At 36.8% G+C, this 16746-nt stretch overlaps 1 protein-coding gene across 2 annotated transcripts in view; it reads left to right on the top strand.

Moving 5' to 3' along the window:
- LOC127429195 (protein unc-119 homolog A-like) overlaps positions 1-16367 on the top strand; it is a 32937-nt gene extending 16570 nt beyond the window's left edge. The window contains exons 2-5 of one of the 2 annotated variants that reach the window (XM_051678070.1): positions 5480-5593; positions 6104-6203; positions 7346-7518; positions 14870-16367. In XM_051678070.1, the coding sequence (XP_051534030.1) occupies positions 5480-5593; positions 6104-6203; positions 7346-7518; positions 14870-14982 (500 nt within the window). In that variant the 3' untranslated portion in view covers positions 14983-16367. Of the gene's footprint in view, positions 1-5479; positions 5594-6103; positions 6204-7345; positions 7519-8857; positions 12337-14869 lie in introns of those variants that run through there. The other variant, XM_051678071.1, reaches the window with a different exon arrangement.
- Positions 16368-16746: the final 379 nt, after the last annotated feature.

Raw genomic sequence — 16746 nt, 5'->3', positions numbered from 1 at the left:
GATGATATTAGTTTTATTTATATTTGCCTTTTTATCATTAGACAAGACAGTTAAAATTTGCAGGGAACTGTTGAGGAGAGAGAGGGAGAATGAAACAGTCGAGCACTTTAACATTATGAGCTCAAACACGTCTGCTGCGGCTCTGATATGTGGGGCGTTTAAATGACACCGTGTTGCACACTGGTCTATTATTGTAGAAACACAGTGGCATGTAACAACAAAACGAACTGTGACTGGTCGTTTACATGTCTCAGTTGCTTCACATGCAAGCAGGCGATTTTCGGTGCCCTCAAGAAAAAATCGGCCGATATTCTGACTTTTATCATTATTGCATCAGCCGATTTATCAGCCTCGGCGATATATCGGTCGACCACTAATGCTAATATTAGCTGTTCTGGAGATCAAGACCTGTTTACTTGTATGATTCTTTAAAGCTGATGTGTGTAATTACGTTACTAAAAAGAATTGCAAAAACAATCATTGTTTTCAAACAGATTAGAAAAAACTCCCCCGTCTTACATTGGTTGTACAAACAGATAGTCCCACCCCAAACTCACACCATTGGATGAGCCAGAGTTGCTGTGTCAGTCTGGACAGGTCGCTCAAACATACAGAGGAATGTTTTGATAGTGTCACAGAGCCACAGTTTTAAACTTTTAGGTGAAATGAAATCATTAATGCCTTATAGTTGCCTTCAGATATTAAACTGGAATTGAGAAAGAATTTTAACCTCTTTGACAGCTTTAATTGGCACACCTCCAACTTGGAAAATCAGGGTAAACATTTTTAAAACTGGTAAAGACATTGTGGTGGCGTTCATGCATGATAAACTTTTAAGTATAATTCCACAGAAAGGCTATTCCATATTGTAGAGCACATCTAAACGCTTTCAGCAGGAGACATATATAAACACAGAGACAGCGCGCAACTGCGAAAGCTGTCTGGGTAGCGCACGTAGATGGGATAACCATGTAGTGGAGGGGGGCCCAATGAACATTTGTCCCAAGAATTCCTAACTGCAGCCTTGCTTATAGTTGTAGCTTAAACTGGGACAGGAGAAAGGATTACGTTGAAAAAATTACATCCCTTTTAACTACATCATTGAGGTTTTAGTAAACAATTATCAGTTGTATGTGATAAAGAAGGTGTTTTTCGTGCAATGATGTGTTATCACAATGTGAGACAAAATTAGAATTGTAGCTAAAAGGGGCTTTATTTTAAACCTAAAATAACATTATTCAGCCCTAAATTCACAGATCGCTCCCCAGAGTGTCTGTTCAGGAAATCAGACAAGAAAAAACTCTGAATATTAAGTGCCAACGACTTTGCATATTAATAAAGAGCTCATTTGCAATTTAAATAGAACTGTTGTGTAAGCCCTGATTCATTTCATGTGATGTTTTTATTCACCTATGTTGTTTGTGCTTGTATTTTACTGCAAAGCTAAATGCTGTATGTTAAAGGTTTGGATTAATATTTGTCAGGAGACCATATCGATTACTATATTCAAGATGGAGCTGAATACAGCCAAAAATACACAAGTTTTTGTGAACAATCAATTATGAATCACAGTTCTTGCCCTAAAATACTAATTACTGTTGCTCTGTGTTTAGCAAAAGGCGGAATGTGATGGACTCATGGAATTTAAGGGCTAATATTTAATGGTGTCTATTTACATCAAATTCTCTAAGCAGGAGCTAATTTATTTGTCAAGTAACAACCCACGGGAACAGTCACGCTGGCATCTGTAATAAACTGCCTAAGGATGAGTCAGAAATCTGATCCGTACAATTTATGGGTACATCTCACAAAATATACCCACAACGACTACCTAGAGAGCATCAAACACTCACACTGTCACTTCTGGTTGCAGGATTACTGAAACAAAAATAGTGTGCACTGTGAGAGCATGTGCATTTATTGTGTATGCTTTCATCCCTGCTGAAAGAGACGCATCCTGACTTAAAGGGATAGTTCACCCAAAAATGAAAATTCTCTAATCATGTACTCACTCTCATGCCATCCCATATGTGTATGACTTTCTTTCTTCTGGAGAACACAAAGAATATTTCAGCTCTGTAGGTCCATACAATGCAAATGAATGGTGTCCAGAACTGTAAAGGTCCAAAAATAACACAAAGGCAGCATAAAAGGAATCCATATGATTCTGGTGGTTTAATCCATGTCTTCTGAAGTGATGTAATCCTTTTGGGTGAGAAACAGATCAATATTTCTAAATCCTGTTTGCTATAAATCACTTCTACATACATATATTTAACCACTGGAGTCATATGGATTACTTTTATGCTGCCTTTGTGATTTTTGGACCTTGAAAGGTCTGGTCACCATTCACTTGCTTGTATGGACCTACAGGGCTGAAATATTCTTCTAAAAATCTTTGGCATGAGGGTGAGTAAATGAGAGTTTTAATTTTGGGGTGAACTATCCCTTTTAAGAATTAAAGTATTAGCAGCCATTTGTGCTGCGGACTAGAATTATACCTCAATTGCTGCTTGTTAAGAAGAGATGTGCTATTCTTTTTTCCCCTAAGCGATCAGACTTGCAATTTTCGCTTGGCGGATGATAAAAAAGTTGTTTATTTCAAAATCCCAAAGACTTGCACTGGAGGGACCTGACTGTATCTGAATGTCAGAATATCATAGAGACTTAAGGGTAGGTTCTTTTGACTTTGGCCAACACCTAGTAATAACACCCAAGTAACCACCTATCAACACTCTTAAAACCTCTCCGAACACCTTAGCAACCACTTAGCAATGCCCTGGCAACCACCCAGCAAGTTTTGCACAGGCAAGCACAACTCGTGTTTTCTTCAGAAAATGTAAAAATTTTGTTTTGTAGTATGCTAAGGAGGGTTGCTGTTTGTTAGAAGTAAAACTGTGTTGAAAGCACATATTTGGTTGTAGAGACAGAAGTTGCTGTTAAGGAAAGGAAATGATTGCTCGGATGTTTAGTAACAGTGCAGTGCATGCTTGCATAGGAATCATGTACTGTCATGTCTGAGGCAATGTTGGTAACAATCACTTAAATGAAGTCTTCATTGTAAAAGAGTATTGAATAAGAGGTTGCACAAGTGCATGTTTACTCAGAGGCTAAATGGAAGGATTTGTTGGAAAACAAAAACAGCATTGGTCTATTATGAAATTCTGTCTAGGTCTTAATGCAAAGACCTGAGGTGAAAGTTCATGTGTAATCACCTGGATAAGTCTTGTGTGATCAGCTGGAATTTTTCTGTGGGTTTATGTTAGGGCTGCACATTTAATCGTGGGATTGAAAATACAATGTGCTGAAATTTGCATTATGTGTGCGAGACATACTGGCACTTTTGTGTTTTGTTTTTTGGCACTTATACTTTGGTGTCTACTCTTTATTGTAAGCTAAGTGTGTGCAAAACTATTCCTCCAAATTGTGGTATCATGTGCTTGTAGGTAGTTGTTGCATACCCTATTTAAAATGTGAACTGCTTTTGAAATTAGATTGAATGTCCTTTTGTGCTTTTAGCATTTATATACAGTACTGTGCAAAAGTCTTAGGCACATAAGATGTTTCACAAAAGCATTTGTCTTAAGATGGTTATTTATATATTCAGCTTTAGTGTGTCAATAGGAAATATAAATGTTAGACTCCCAAATATTACATTTGCAAATAGAAAAGATTAGAATGGAAGAACAGGGAGCCCTGCAACAGATGTCATGTTCCCCAAAAAGCCCCCCACTGAACATCGTGTCAGTCTGAGTTTGCATAAAGAGACAGAAGTAATTGAGACAGCCTAAATAGATAGAAGAACTGTGGTGAATTCTCCAAGAAGCTTTGAACATCCTATCCGTCAACAACCAAGAAAAACTGTGTCCAGGTGTACCTAGGGGAATTGGTGCTGTTTTAAAGGCAAAGGTGGTCACATCAAATATTGATTTAGCATTTTTATGTTTAGTGGACTTTGTATGACATTATGTGATAAATGAAAACTTTTTATGTCATTATTTCTGAAGACATCCTCACTATGCAGCATTTTTCACAAGTGCCTAAAACTTTTGTTTATGTTATTTATGTTTTTGAGACGTTAAAGGCATTACATCAGTTAGCATAAATAGTTCTGATTCAAAGTAATGGCCAGCATCATACAATCACTGCCAACTATGTTAAAATACAATTTTGCATAATAAATTCTGAATCTAAGTATTGATTACCATTGTCCCATGTCATCCAACATGTTGAGTGGTCCAAACATCATCTGCAGCGAAACTGAACTTTTGAGTGAATGCACTTAGCTGCATAGAGAGCTATAGGATGCTCCCTTGCTCCCTATTTAGTGAATGACTGCACTGGTCTCAGAACAGTTTGAAATGCACCTTATTTTCGTCCTAACTCGTATACAGCCTCTGAAAGCAAAATTTTCCAGCTTTCGGATGCATCCATTGATTCTTAATGTAATAATGCACAGTGAATATAGGATATTTTAAATGAAGCTGAGCATATAGTCCACGTATGTGGTCATTGTGTTTAAAAGCATTCAGTTTCGCAATAAATCACTCAGATTTTAAAAATGGCATATCGGATGAAACCAGAGACTAATCTTATGACTCAAACAGTTTTTAATGTAAAAACGTAATTCGGTTTCTTACCAGATGTAATTTTGTTGGCGCTTCAACCAAACACAAACTCCACTGTGATCGGCACCATGTTTGGTCACGTGCGTCGAAAGTTTAACCTTGTACTGACAGCACAGAGTCTCTTGATCTGAGATCAGTCGGTTTAAATTAAATTATGCATTGCATATAGCAAAGCCAAAATACAACGTCCACATATGTGGAAGCGGGCTTGCATGAGGTTAAGATGTTTTACATTGTGACATTATTTTCAGGACACTTGAGCTCATTTTACCCCCAATTCTCATTATCGTAACATGTCCGGACGTTTTACTATCTGTGTTTCCATTGTTTTTACGGATGAATCTCATTACTGTAACAGTAATTGTTTTTACTGTATTAAAGTAAAAAGGCGCTGTTGTGCAATCATTTTTGCTGATTTTAATTTGAAAACAAAGGCAGTACCAAGGGAGTTCTACTGTGATGTATAAATCATCTACAATTTAAATAATAAATTGTGGTAAATTGTGTTGCGGTAGTGAGATTATCATAAGGACCATTTTCTTTTGCATTGCGATAATGAGAATTGGGGGGTAAATGTGCGTAACTGTCATGAAAATAATGTCACAATGTAAAGAAATATTTAATGCCCTAAAAGTAGGCTTAATTATAATTTAATTGGCAAAATATAATTTATTTTGATTTTGGAGCAAAATAGACCTAAAATAGACCAGGACATTTTCTTTACTGGTTTAGTGAGAATTACCCAGATATGCAAACCACTGATGAAAGTTATCATCACAAACATATTTTGCTGTAAAAAAGCAACAACATAATTTGTACATGTAGCTAAATGAGTATCTTTTTTCCCACAGACTATCTATGTAGTCAAGAAGACAATGTGTACAATATTGACTTCACAAGGTTCAAGATCAGGGACATGGAGACAGGGACAGTGCTGTTTGAGATCACTAAACCTCCAGCCACAGGTGAGTGTGAGCGCTGGTTGTGACTCAGTTACACAGCCCTTCCTCCATCTCAACTTCCGAAAAGTTGTGGTGGTTATTACTTCCAGTCATTGATGTGTGAACAATGAAGTTTGGGAGGCGTACTTGTAAGCTTAGTACCACTAGACAATATCTATTCTCTAACTTGCCCGTCCTGTAAACAGAGTGGATCGCATTTGACCCTACAATGAAAAATAATAAATTTTTGATAAGATAAATTAGTAATGTGGTGTAGTAGTGGCATGTGATATGCTAACATATCATATGTCTTTTGTCCTTACAAAGGTATATTGGCTTGAACTTGCCAAAAGGAATTTGGCATTTGACTTGCAAAAATGTTTCAGGCTAACTTCCCTTTCAGAGACAGTGGTCATTTATTCTTGATTTTGCATGATGAAACACATGTATGAAAATGTCCTCTTCAAATGTGATCTTAATTTTGATCTACAGTGATGTAATCAGTATGATTCTTGTGATGTTTATCTATTTTAGATAAAGGTGGGGATAAAAGAGATGTTGATCCAAACGCTGGGCGATTTGTACGTTATCAGTTTACGCCAGCTTTCTTACGGCTACGTCAAGTAGGAGCCACGTAAGTGCAATCTTAAAATCAGTGAGTGAATGTGTTTCCTTTTAATGTATCTATAAAGCCAAGCTATTTGGCAAAGCTATTTTAGTTTGATTTATCTTTAATTTAAAATGTTTAAGATTTCTAACAGTAGAGTGAAGTTGCTAAAATGAGCCCTTGTAGAAAATTCTCTATCTCAAAGAGATTAGCAAGAGTAATGAAAATAAGGGCAGACAGCTGATACTCATTAGTGGAGCAGTATTACCTTCCAGTAAAATAGTCTCTTGCTTATTGAGGTCAGATAAAATAATCACAATACATCAGCATAAACCATTTCTTGAAATTAACGTTATAGAGTTAATCTAATCATCATGCTAATGGGCAGAACATAGAGATATATACAGTAATTTTCTCATTATACATAGATTGCAGTTCACATGATACTTGGAGGAATAAAATGCTCAACAGGAATTTAAAAAAAAAAAGCTCATCTAGAAATTACTTTATTTCTGGAATACAAAAAGAGAAAAAAAAAATCCTGGCTGCTCTTCCATATTATGAAAATGAATGGGGACTGGTTCTGTCAAGCTTCAAAATGGAATTTTTTTTTTTTACCATAAAAGTAGTACATATGATGTGTGTGCTATATTCCAAGTCTTCTGGAGCTATACGACAGCTTTGTGTGATGCCATTTGATGGCATAGACCCTAAACACATATCTTGTGACCAAACATCATTGGTGTTAATGCTGCCATATTTGATTTTAGAGCTACAGCAGAGGGGAATATTTTAAGTGAATGATGACAAACATTTTGGTCCGTTCCTCACACAAAGCTATCATATGACTTCAGTAGACTTGGAAAAATGGCACACTACTCATGTGGACTACTTTAATGATACTTTTATGGTGCTTTTCTGTCATTTTGGAGCTCTGTCGCCTTACATTATATGGAAAAGAACAACCAGTTAGAAAATGGTGATAGAGTTTTCATTTTTGTGTGAACTATACCTTTAGTGTAGGCTTTGGTAGATATGGCTGCCAAACAACTATCTAAACTTCCCAAGAAAAAGGACTATGGATAAATATATAGTGTGTTATTTGTGCTTCCATGGAAGAGCCAAATCCCAAAATTAATATCTTCTATTCCTTGGTGTTCCCTCTGTAGCGTTGAATTCACAGTGGGAGACGTCCCTATCAATAACTTCCGGATGATTGAGAGGCACTATTTCCGTGAACAGCTGCTGAAGAGCTTTGACTTTGAGTTCGGCTTCTGCATTCCCAGCAGTAAGAACACCTGCGAGCACATCTACGAGTTCCCTCCACTCTCAGATGAACTCGGTAAGTGTCATTAACTTTATTGGGCTGCGAATTCCAACAATGAACCCTGAAATTATAAATGGTGCCAGGTGTAACCCCTTTGAAAGGCTGTAATCATCAAAGGGTGTCTGTCAACTCATTTGCTATTTCCATTTATTTTCAGAAGAATAATACAAAGGGAATTTAAATCTATGAAAACACTTGAATTGCACACATGTAGTTAACATGGAGGGTTCAATTTGGATCTATAGTGCAGCAGTCAATGCTTGTGCTCTTGACACATCAGAGCCATGGTGCTGTGGCATGGCAGGAATGGGTCATGATGGTTGACTTAGGTTATGTCCACATTAATCCGGATACATTTGAAAACGACGTTTTCGAAACGCTCTCCGTCCACAATGGTGTTTTCAAGTGTTTTCCGAAAGTTTCTCATCCACACTGAAACGTTTGAAAACTCTTAAATCCCCTTAATACGCATGCAAAAAAATTGCTGTTCCCTGTAAGGTTTGAAACGCATTTGTCCTCGTGTTTTTAAATTGTTTTGGACTGTTTCGGTTTGTGAACGGCACAAGTTACTTAAATCAGAAATGTAAGACTATTGCTTTGTTAGTAATGTAATTGTTATTGTGATGTCAAGACAATTGACAGATCTTGTGCATACAAATTATTGTGCAAATGAACTGTCAATTTAAGAGGTTTAAATGCAAGTTTATCATAAAATAATTTAAATTAAGACTAAATTAAAATATTTAAATTAAAGTTAAATTAAAACGTTTTAATTAAGAAAGCATAATGTAAACAAATAACTGCTGGGGTTCAAATATGAGTAATGATAAAAAACCTATCATAACCCTTTTTTTTTTTCCTTTTGTCTTCTGCGTACAATGGATCAGAATCCTGCAAGTGCCCCTGTACAACATAACACTTATCTTTAGCAATGCTATCAAAGTGAATATCAAGCACAACAATGTCACTACCAAAACTTGATTGTTTTGGGTTGAATGGATCACATGACTGCGTCACATGACAACAAATACGTCATTGTTTTCGTTTATCTCTGTTTCCCCTGTCCACACTACAACGTGAAGACGGTGTTTTGAAATTTATCGACTTGATAAGCTCAGTTTTCGCTGTCAAAAACGGCATCTCCGTGTTAATGGAAGGCTATAACGTAGAGAAAAAGATATGTTTTCAAACGAAAACGTATTAGTGTGGACGTGGCCTTAGAGTAGTTTAAAATGCTTTGTTTTGTGGTTTTTGTTATGTTTTTAGGGGGCCAAGCAGCAAAGCTGCTGGAACCCTATTGTAATTGTACTGATTTTCTTCTTTCTTCTTTTTTTTTTTTTTTCTGCCCTAAAAGTGTCTGGGCGTCAGAGACTGTAATTCGTGGAGACACCAAACTTGGCAGGATGATCCCAAATCCCCCTCACTACTCAGGCACACAAATGCACACCCATCTGACCCTAGGTGGCGCTATAATAAACACATTTATATTTTGGCTCATATCTCTGCAACCGTAAGGGCTAGAGTCAGGCCCTACAAAATGTATATCTCAGTCTATAATTTTTTCCCCGCCATTCTGAATTTTTTTGAAAAAACTACTTTTTCGAACTCCTCCTAGACCGTTAGTCCGAATGGCATGTAATTTGGTATAGATCACAGGGATTAAAGTTCTCCATCGCTATGACGGATTTCTGTCAATAGAGGGTATGCACTGGGTGGGTGTAACCGCAGTGACGTCATGTGCATACCCTCTATTGCAAGGGTCTTCAACAGTGGTACCGCAGAGGGTCCACATTATTGTTTGATCCACCTTGGTGACATTTTTAATAATCACTTGCACGCGAGCAACAGCAAGAGACAGGAGTATGAATTATCGACATATTGAAGTCCTTCGCAGCTGCATGCCAAATCTTAGTGTGACTAAACTGCGGTAGTCAGCAGAAGCACGCAGCCCAGACAAGCCCTTCACGTGACCACCACTTATCACGAGCTGCTCAATGCATGACACACATCAGGTTCAGCAGCGCTGCAATGGAGGGTCACGTGAGTAAACACGTCTGCTTTGCATTGGTCGCGCTGTGCGGTTGAGCAGATGACAGCCTGCTTTCAGAACAATAGCATACTTGCCTGGTGTAAATAAATAGTTACCGCTGAGATTATCAAGATGGCATACAGGGTCCGTGTATACACAAGACGGTGACTCTCAAATCAACATAATTAAAGGTTTAAGCTGGTTGGCTGGTTTTAGCTGTTCACCCAGCCTAGCCAGGCTGGTCAGTTAGCAGGTTTCAGAGGGGGTTTGAACACTTTTTAGCTGGTCAGGCTGGGAGACCAGCTAAGACCACCCTGACAAGCTTAGACCAGCCTTACCAACTAAGACCACCCTGACCAGCCTGATCAGCTAAGATCAGCATGACCAGCCTGACAAGCTAAGGCCAGCTAAAACCAGCCAACCAGCTTTTAGTTGTTTTATTTTATTAATATTATAATTTTTATTGTATTTTTTTCTGTTGTGTTATGAGGTTGACTTAAATCAAAACATTGTTTTGTGTTTGGTGATAAATAAAAACATGCACTGAAAAGTTATCTAGATGGTTGATTATTTGTATGCCTAAAAAGTGTGTCATGCATTGCAAAAAGTATCAGTTTTATTTTATAGATTGAAAACAGCTTTGAAATTACGCAAACTGGCAATAGAAAAGCTGTTCTAAAACATCTTCCCTTAAACCGCTATTGGTCTTGAGGATTTAAATAAAGTGTAGGTTAAAGGAATATGACTTAGCCTGAAAAATTTTTTTTTTTTTTTTTTTTTTTTTTTTTGCTTTAATCTCTGACATCACCTCCTGACAAAAAATTATCAAAATAATTTTGATACGTCAAATCATTCAAAGATATGAACGATGCAATTCCTTCGGTTTAATGCGATTTGAGTAATTGATCAATATCTACTCATCACAAACTCCAGATGTAACCAATCTGATGCACATAGTCAAAAGGACGTTTAGAAGATGTCAGCAAAATTTCGTACAATTTTGCCTCTAGGGGGTGCTACAGCTAAAAAAACTGTCATAACTTTGCAGCCGTTTGAGTGACAGAGTTCAAATTAAATATGCATCTTCAAATGCTAACATATTCTTAAAAATTCATTTCAACAAATTAACAATAATGGCTGTCAACGGCCAATCAAATTTCAGTACCTTATAACTCATATTGGGAATGGCTGTGGGTTATGGAAATTACTATATACAAGCAGGATATCTACATGAAGCCGCATATAAAATTTTGTGACAATCGGCCACACGGTGGGGCTATAATTGGCTCATTTGTGTTTTTGCTAATATCTCCGGAACCGTATAGGCTACAGTAAACATTTGTAGCTTTTCTGAATCCACCAGTGCCCCTAAATCATATGGTCACTTGAATTTTCATTTCCGCAAGAAACGTTTTCTCCAATTTTGATTTATTTTTCCAAAAAAACTACTTTTTCGAACTTGTCCTTGGCCGTTTGCCTGATTCTCACGAAACTTGATATACATCATTTGCAGAACCTCCTGACAAAAAAATGTCAAAAGAATTTTGATACGTCATATCGTTCCAAAGATATAAACAAATATGTTTTGGGGCTTGGCCTATAATGACTGTTAACCTGTATTTTGTGAGCGCAATTTTCAAACTTAACAAAACTTTGTACACAAAGACAAGATAATGGTAACACGCTGAGTTTTGATAATTTTTTATGCTAGGGGGCGCTATAACTTAAGAAAATCCTAAATGTGCAACTGTGCTCAAAGCAGTTGAATGAACTCCAGAACTGTATAGGATAAAAATATATATATTTTTTTATTTCTGTGAATCCATCAGTGCCTCCAAATCATGTGGTAACATGAATTTCCATTTCCGCAAAAAAACTTTTTCATTTTGATTTATTGAAAAACCTACTTTTTCAAACTCATCCTAGGCTCTTTGCCCGATTCACTCGAAACTTTGTATACATTATCTACAGACATTCCTGGTAATAATTTATCAAAGGGATTTTGATATGGTAAATTGTACAGAAGATATTAGCTGATAGGTTTTTGGGTATGGCCTATTATGACTAATTGACCCATATCTTATGAGCACACATTTTAAACTTAACAAAACTTAGTGTACATGGACAAAAGAACATTCTGAGGTAACATGCAAAATTTCATCAGTTTGGCATGGCTGTAACATAAGAAATACCTAATTTCTGAACTGTATTTAAGGCCTTCATAGGCATAAAAGGCAGTACTGTTTGTCCACCAGAGAGAGCCACATAACTATAAATCATTCAAAGAGTCTTAAAAGAGTAATTAAAGGTAGATTAAGGTTGGGTTGCACCAACCAGGATTAATCTTAAATTTAGATTAAATCAAGGTTTATTTGATAATTCTGTTGCACCAAACTTTAAACTTTGTTTAAAAATAATCAGGGTAACATTTAAATAATCATTTTGATCCTTATTTAAATTTAACAGTAAATCTGAGTTGACTTTAATCCTGTTGCTCCATTACTTTAAACTCTGATTTAAATCTCAGTTATGGATTAACTTTAAACTTGCAGGTAGTTTAAATATTAAGTTTACCTACAATAAAACATGAATGACTTTGTAAGAGAACCGTGAATATGCCGTCAGCCCTCTGAAGGCAGTTAGGTTTTTGTTAGGGTTCCACAGGATCTTTACTGTCAAATCAGATTATTTTTGTCATTTTTCCATATGTGCTTACCCCAATAATTGCCGCCTGTGGCTACAGTGCATCTGGAAAGTATTCACAGCGCTTCACTTTTTCCACATTTTGTTATGTTACAGCCTTATTCCAAAATGGATTAAATTCATTATTTTCCTCAAAATTCTACAAACAATACCCCATAATGACAACGTGAAAGAAGTTTGTTTGAAATCTTTGCAAATTTATTAAAAATAAAAAACGAAAAAAATCACGTTCATAAGTATTCACAGCCTTTGCCATGACACTCAAAATTGAGCTCAGGTGCATCCTGTTTCCACTGATCATCCTTGAGATGTTTCTACAACTTGATTGGAGTCCACCTGTGGTAAATTCAGTTGATTGGACATGATTTGGAAAGGCACACACCTGTCTATATAAGGTCCCACAGTTAACAGTGCATGTCAGAGCACAAACCAAGCCATGAAGTCCAAGGAATTGTCTGTAGACCTCCGAAACAGGATTGTATCGAGGCACAGATCTGGGGAAGGGTACAGAAACATTTCTGCAGCATTGAAGGTCACAATGAGCACAGTGGCCTCCATCATCCGTAAATGGAGGAAGTTTGGAACCACCAGGACTCTTCCTAGAGCTGGCCGCCTGGCCAAACTGAGCGATCGGGGGAGAAGGGCCTTAATCAGGGAGGTGACCAAGAACCCGATGGTCACTCTGACAGAGCTCCAGCATTTCTCTGTGGAGAGAGGAGAACCTTCCAGAAGAACAACCATCTCTGCAGCACTCCGCCAATCAGGCCTGTATGGTAGAGTGGCCAGACAGAAGCCACTCCTCAGTAAAAGGCACATGACAGCCCGCCTGGAGTTTGCCAAAAGGCACCTGAAGGACTCTCAGACCATGAGAAACAAAGATTGAACTCTTTGGCCTGAATGGCAAGCGTCATGTCTGGAGGAAACCAGGCACCACTCATCACCTGGCCAATACCATCCCTACAGTGAAGCATGATGGTGGCAGCATCATGCTGTGGGGATGTTTTTCAGCGGCAGGAACTGGGAGACTAGTCAGGATCGAGGGAAAGATGAATGCAGCAATGTACAGAGATATCCTTGATGAAAACCTGCTCCAGAGCGCTCTGGACCTCAGACTGGGGCGAAGGTTCATCTTCCAACAGGACACTGACCCTAAGCACACAGCCAAGATAACAAAGGAGTGGCTCCGGGACAACTCTGTGAATGTACTTGAGTGGCCCAGCCAGAGCCCAGACTTGAACCCGATTGAACATCTCTGGAGAGATCTAAAAATGGCTGTGCACCGACGCTCCCCATCCAACCTGATGGAGCTTGAGAGGTCCTGCACTGAAGAATGGGAGAAACTGCCCAAAAATAGGTGTGCCAAGCTCGTAGCATCATACTCAAAAAGACTTGAGGCTGTAATTGGTGCCAAAGGTGCGTCAACAAAGTATTGAGCAAAGGCTGTGAATACTTATGTACATGTGATTTTATTTTTTCATTGTTTTTCATTTTTTTTATTTTTTATAAATTTGCAAAGATTTCAAACAAACTTCTTTCACGTTGTCATTATGGGGTATTGTTTGTAGAATTTTGAGGAAAATAATGAATTTAATCCATTTTGAAATAAGTCTGTAACATAACAAAATGTGGAAAAAGTGAAGTGCTGTGAATACTTTCCGGATGCACTGTATATTGTTTTTTGGTTGGGTTTGGTGTTTTTTTGATTTTGTTTTTTTTGGGGGGGTTGCGTTATGTTTAGGGTTTTTTGTTTTGTTTTGGGGTTTGTTTTAGTTTAAGTTTTGATATTTTAGCAGGAGTTTTTTTAAATTATTATTATTATTATTATTATTATTATTATTAGCATGCTGTACTTTAGCTATTAGACATTTTGCATGGTAAAACCCTGTCGGAGAAGATGTGTCATTAAATTCGTAGCTGTTTTTTGGCATGGAATTTATGGCCTTGCGTCATGTGAGTTGCTAAACATGCCTCAGGACTCCAGCATTCTGTTTCATTCCATTGAGCTCCATCCAGCTGTTTTTAAAAGCAAGAATATCTTCTATTTAAAGGCCCTCTAAGAAATGTGTCCAATCAGGGTCAAGTGAACACAGATGATAGCTTATCATACTTGGATTTGGATTAGTTGACTAGTCATTTAGGCAACCTACAGACAAGTTGCTTTTGAAAATATGTAGTTTTACACCTCTCAATCACTATTATATCAATCCATCAACCCTTCCAATTCAATATAATTCCATTAATTTTTATTTGTATAGTATTGTAAACAACACATTGTTCTAAAGCATCTTTACAAAGGATAGTGACCAAAAAAACCCACATTAATTTCCAGTCACTTTTCTCTGTAGCTCTTATAAAGAAGCAAAACCCCCAAAATAAAATAAAATAAAATAAGAAATTTGCAGGTTCATTCTAATTCTCTTCTCACTTTATGGACTCGTGTTGACAACCAAACTAATTTTTAGAAGACATGTAAAAGGGTCATAAACCTAAGGGCTAGACTTAGAATAAATCTTTGTTATTTTATTGTGTAGCACAGTAGAGAACATTATCTCTTGGATATTTATACAAACATTAAAGGGCTAGTTCACCCAAAAATTTAAATCAATCATTTACCCTCTTTTCTCTTTATTTCAGTACGTGAGATGATCCTACATCCCTACGAGACACAGTCTGACAGTTTCTACTTTGTGGACAACAAGCTGGTCATGCACAACAAAGCAGATTACTCTTACAGCGGAGGCCCTTAAAACACCAGTGGGAGGAGCCAAAAGCAGAGAGTTTGACTGACAGACCTAAGAACCAATCACATGTCTTTGTCCACCAATCATGCCCTCCTTGAATCGATGGCATAAACCACTGCCTACAGTCATACTTTCATAAGGTGTTGTCTGATACATACATATCCTATTCTCATTTGTTCACGGAACATCAGCAAGTAGAGCTATTTAAATGTTTATTTTACACCCTAAACATGAGCAAATTAAAATATGGTTCCATGTTTTGTAGGGCAAAGCACTGTGATGTGAATGGTACTTAGGTTTTGCATCTTCTCGAGTGTGTGTGTGTGTGGATTTTGATTTCAGTGCTTTTTTTGTGTGTTTGTAGACAGTGCTCACAATTTATGACTGATAAGATCATTATATATTGCTGATGTCAAATATTTCTTTTTCCATCTGAATAAGTTACATATCTTGATATCATATTTCACACTTGTGAAATTTTCAACCTGAATAGAACATATAATTTTATGATGAGACCTTGACACAATAATCGATAGATTTGTGTTGCATTAGATATATTTTGATACGTGAACTAAGTTGAAATTTGCTTAATTTTGAGATGTTGTTATTTGTGTGGATACAAACAAACCAGCAAAAAAAAAAAAAAAAAGAAGTGAATTAAAACCATTTAAGATCTCTTAAGGGTGAACAGCTGACATGGATCTACAGTGCTGTGCAGTTTGGTCAACAGGATTCACTTGGTAACGTAATGAAATCCTTTGCTTTCAAAGGTCTGCATAAAGTTCCTGATGGCACGCAAAAAGATGCCGTTTAAGACGTTCTGTGTAGATCAATTGTTAAATACATCTAATAGAACAGAAAAGGGATTATAGCACATGTTACAATTTTAAATGTCTGGTTTTTGTGTTCTCTTTTGTATTGTAAAAATCACAAGGAAAGAAATTTCTGTTTTCAACTTTCTAAAGTACATCAGTGATCAAGAGATGGCTTCTCCTCATATGTACATCTAGCTTTCCCTTTCTCACACATTTCAGTGAGTTAGGCCCCTCATGGATGTTTAGTGCATTTAGCAGAGGTTAGATTTAATGTTTTATCCAAGGATGTGTTCTATGTGTATCTATGATATTTTTATTCATAGTGCAAAAAGTGCATTTAGGAGAATGATTTAAGAAATGCTCTCTGTCTTTGGTTAAAGAGGCACTTTCAAGACTCTACTCAAAGTGTAAGAACTAAAATGAATGAACTTGAATAATGTTTCTAGTCAAAGATGGAACAGCTTTATTTATGATATTGATTGATTGTAAATGATTTTGAGGAAGAAAAAAAAATGTTTTGAACAGTTCAAATTCCAATCTGGAATAAAAGAAAAATAAATGTATATGTTAATTTTTTTTATTTGTAATTATTTAAGTTTTCTTTTAGCTGTTTACATTGTTTCGTAAATTAAAGTATTTTTTTAAACGTTTCATTTTAGTGTTTAACTTTAGCAAAGTTAAACAGGGTTATCAATTTGCATTTTTAAAATAATTTAAAAGTACTTTCAGGTACTCTTATCAGCTCTGTTAAAGGCCAAAGAATATTTCCAGTTTCTGCGTACCGGTACGTCTCGTGCACAGTCAGTTTCATCGTCAGCACAGAGTACGTTGTCATTGACTACTAAAAATGTTGTACTACTAAAGCACATATAGTTTTCTCATTTACATTTTGCCATCATTTCATCGGTGGGGGGGAGGGACTACACCCTCTGTTGCTTAAGAGCATGTTTCCCCA

Source organism: Myxocyprinus asiaticus, chromosome 38 (assembly GCF_019703515.2).
Source record: "Myxocyprinus asiaticus isolate MX2 ecotype Aquarium Trade chromosome 38, UBuf_Myxa_2, whole genome shotgun sequence".
Taxonomy (NCBI): domain Eukaryota; kingdom Metazoa; phylum Chordata; class Actinopteri; order Cypriniformes; family Catostomidae; genus Myxocyprinus; species Myxocyprinus asiaticus.
The sequence above is the reverse complement of the archived record's forward strand: the minus strand, read 5'-3'. Positions and strand labels throughout refer to the sequence as shown.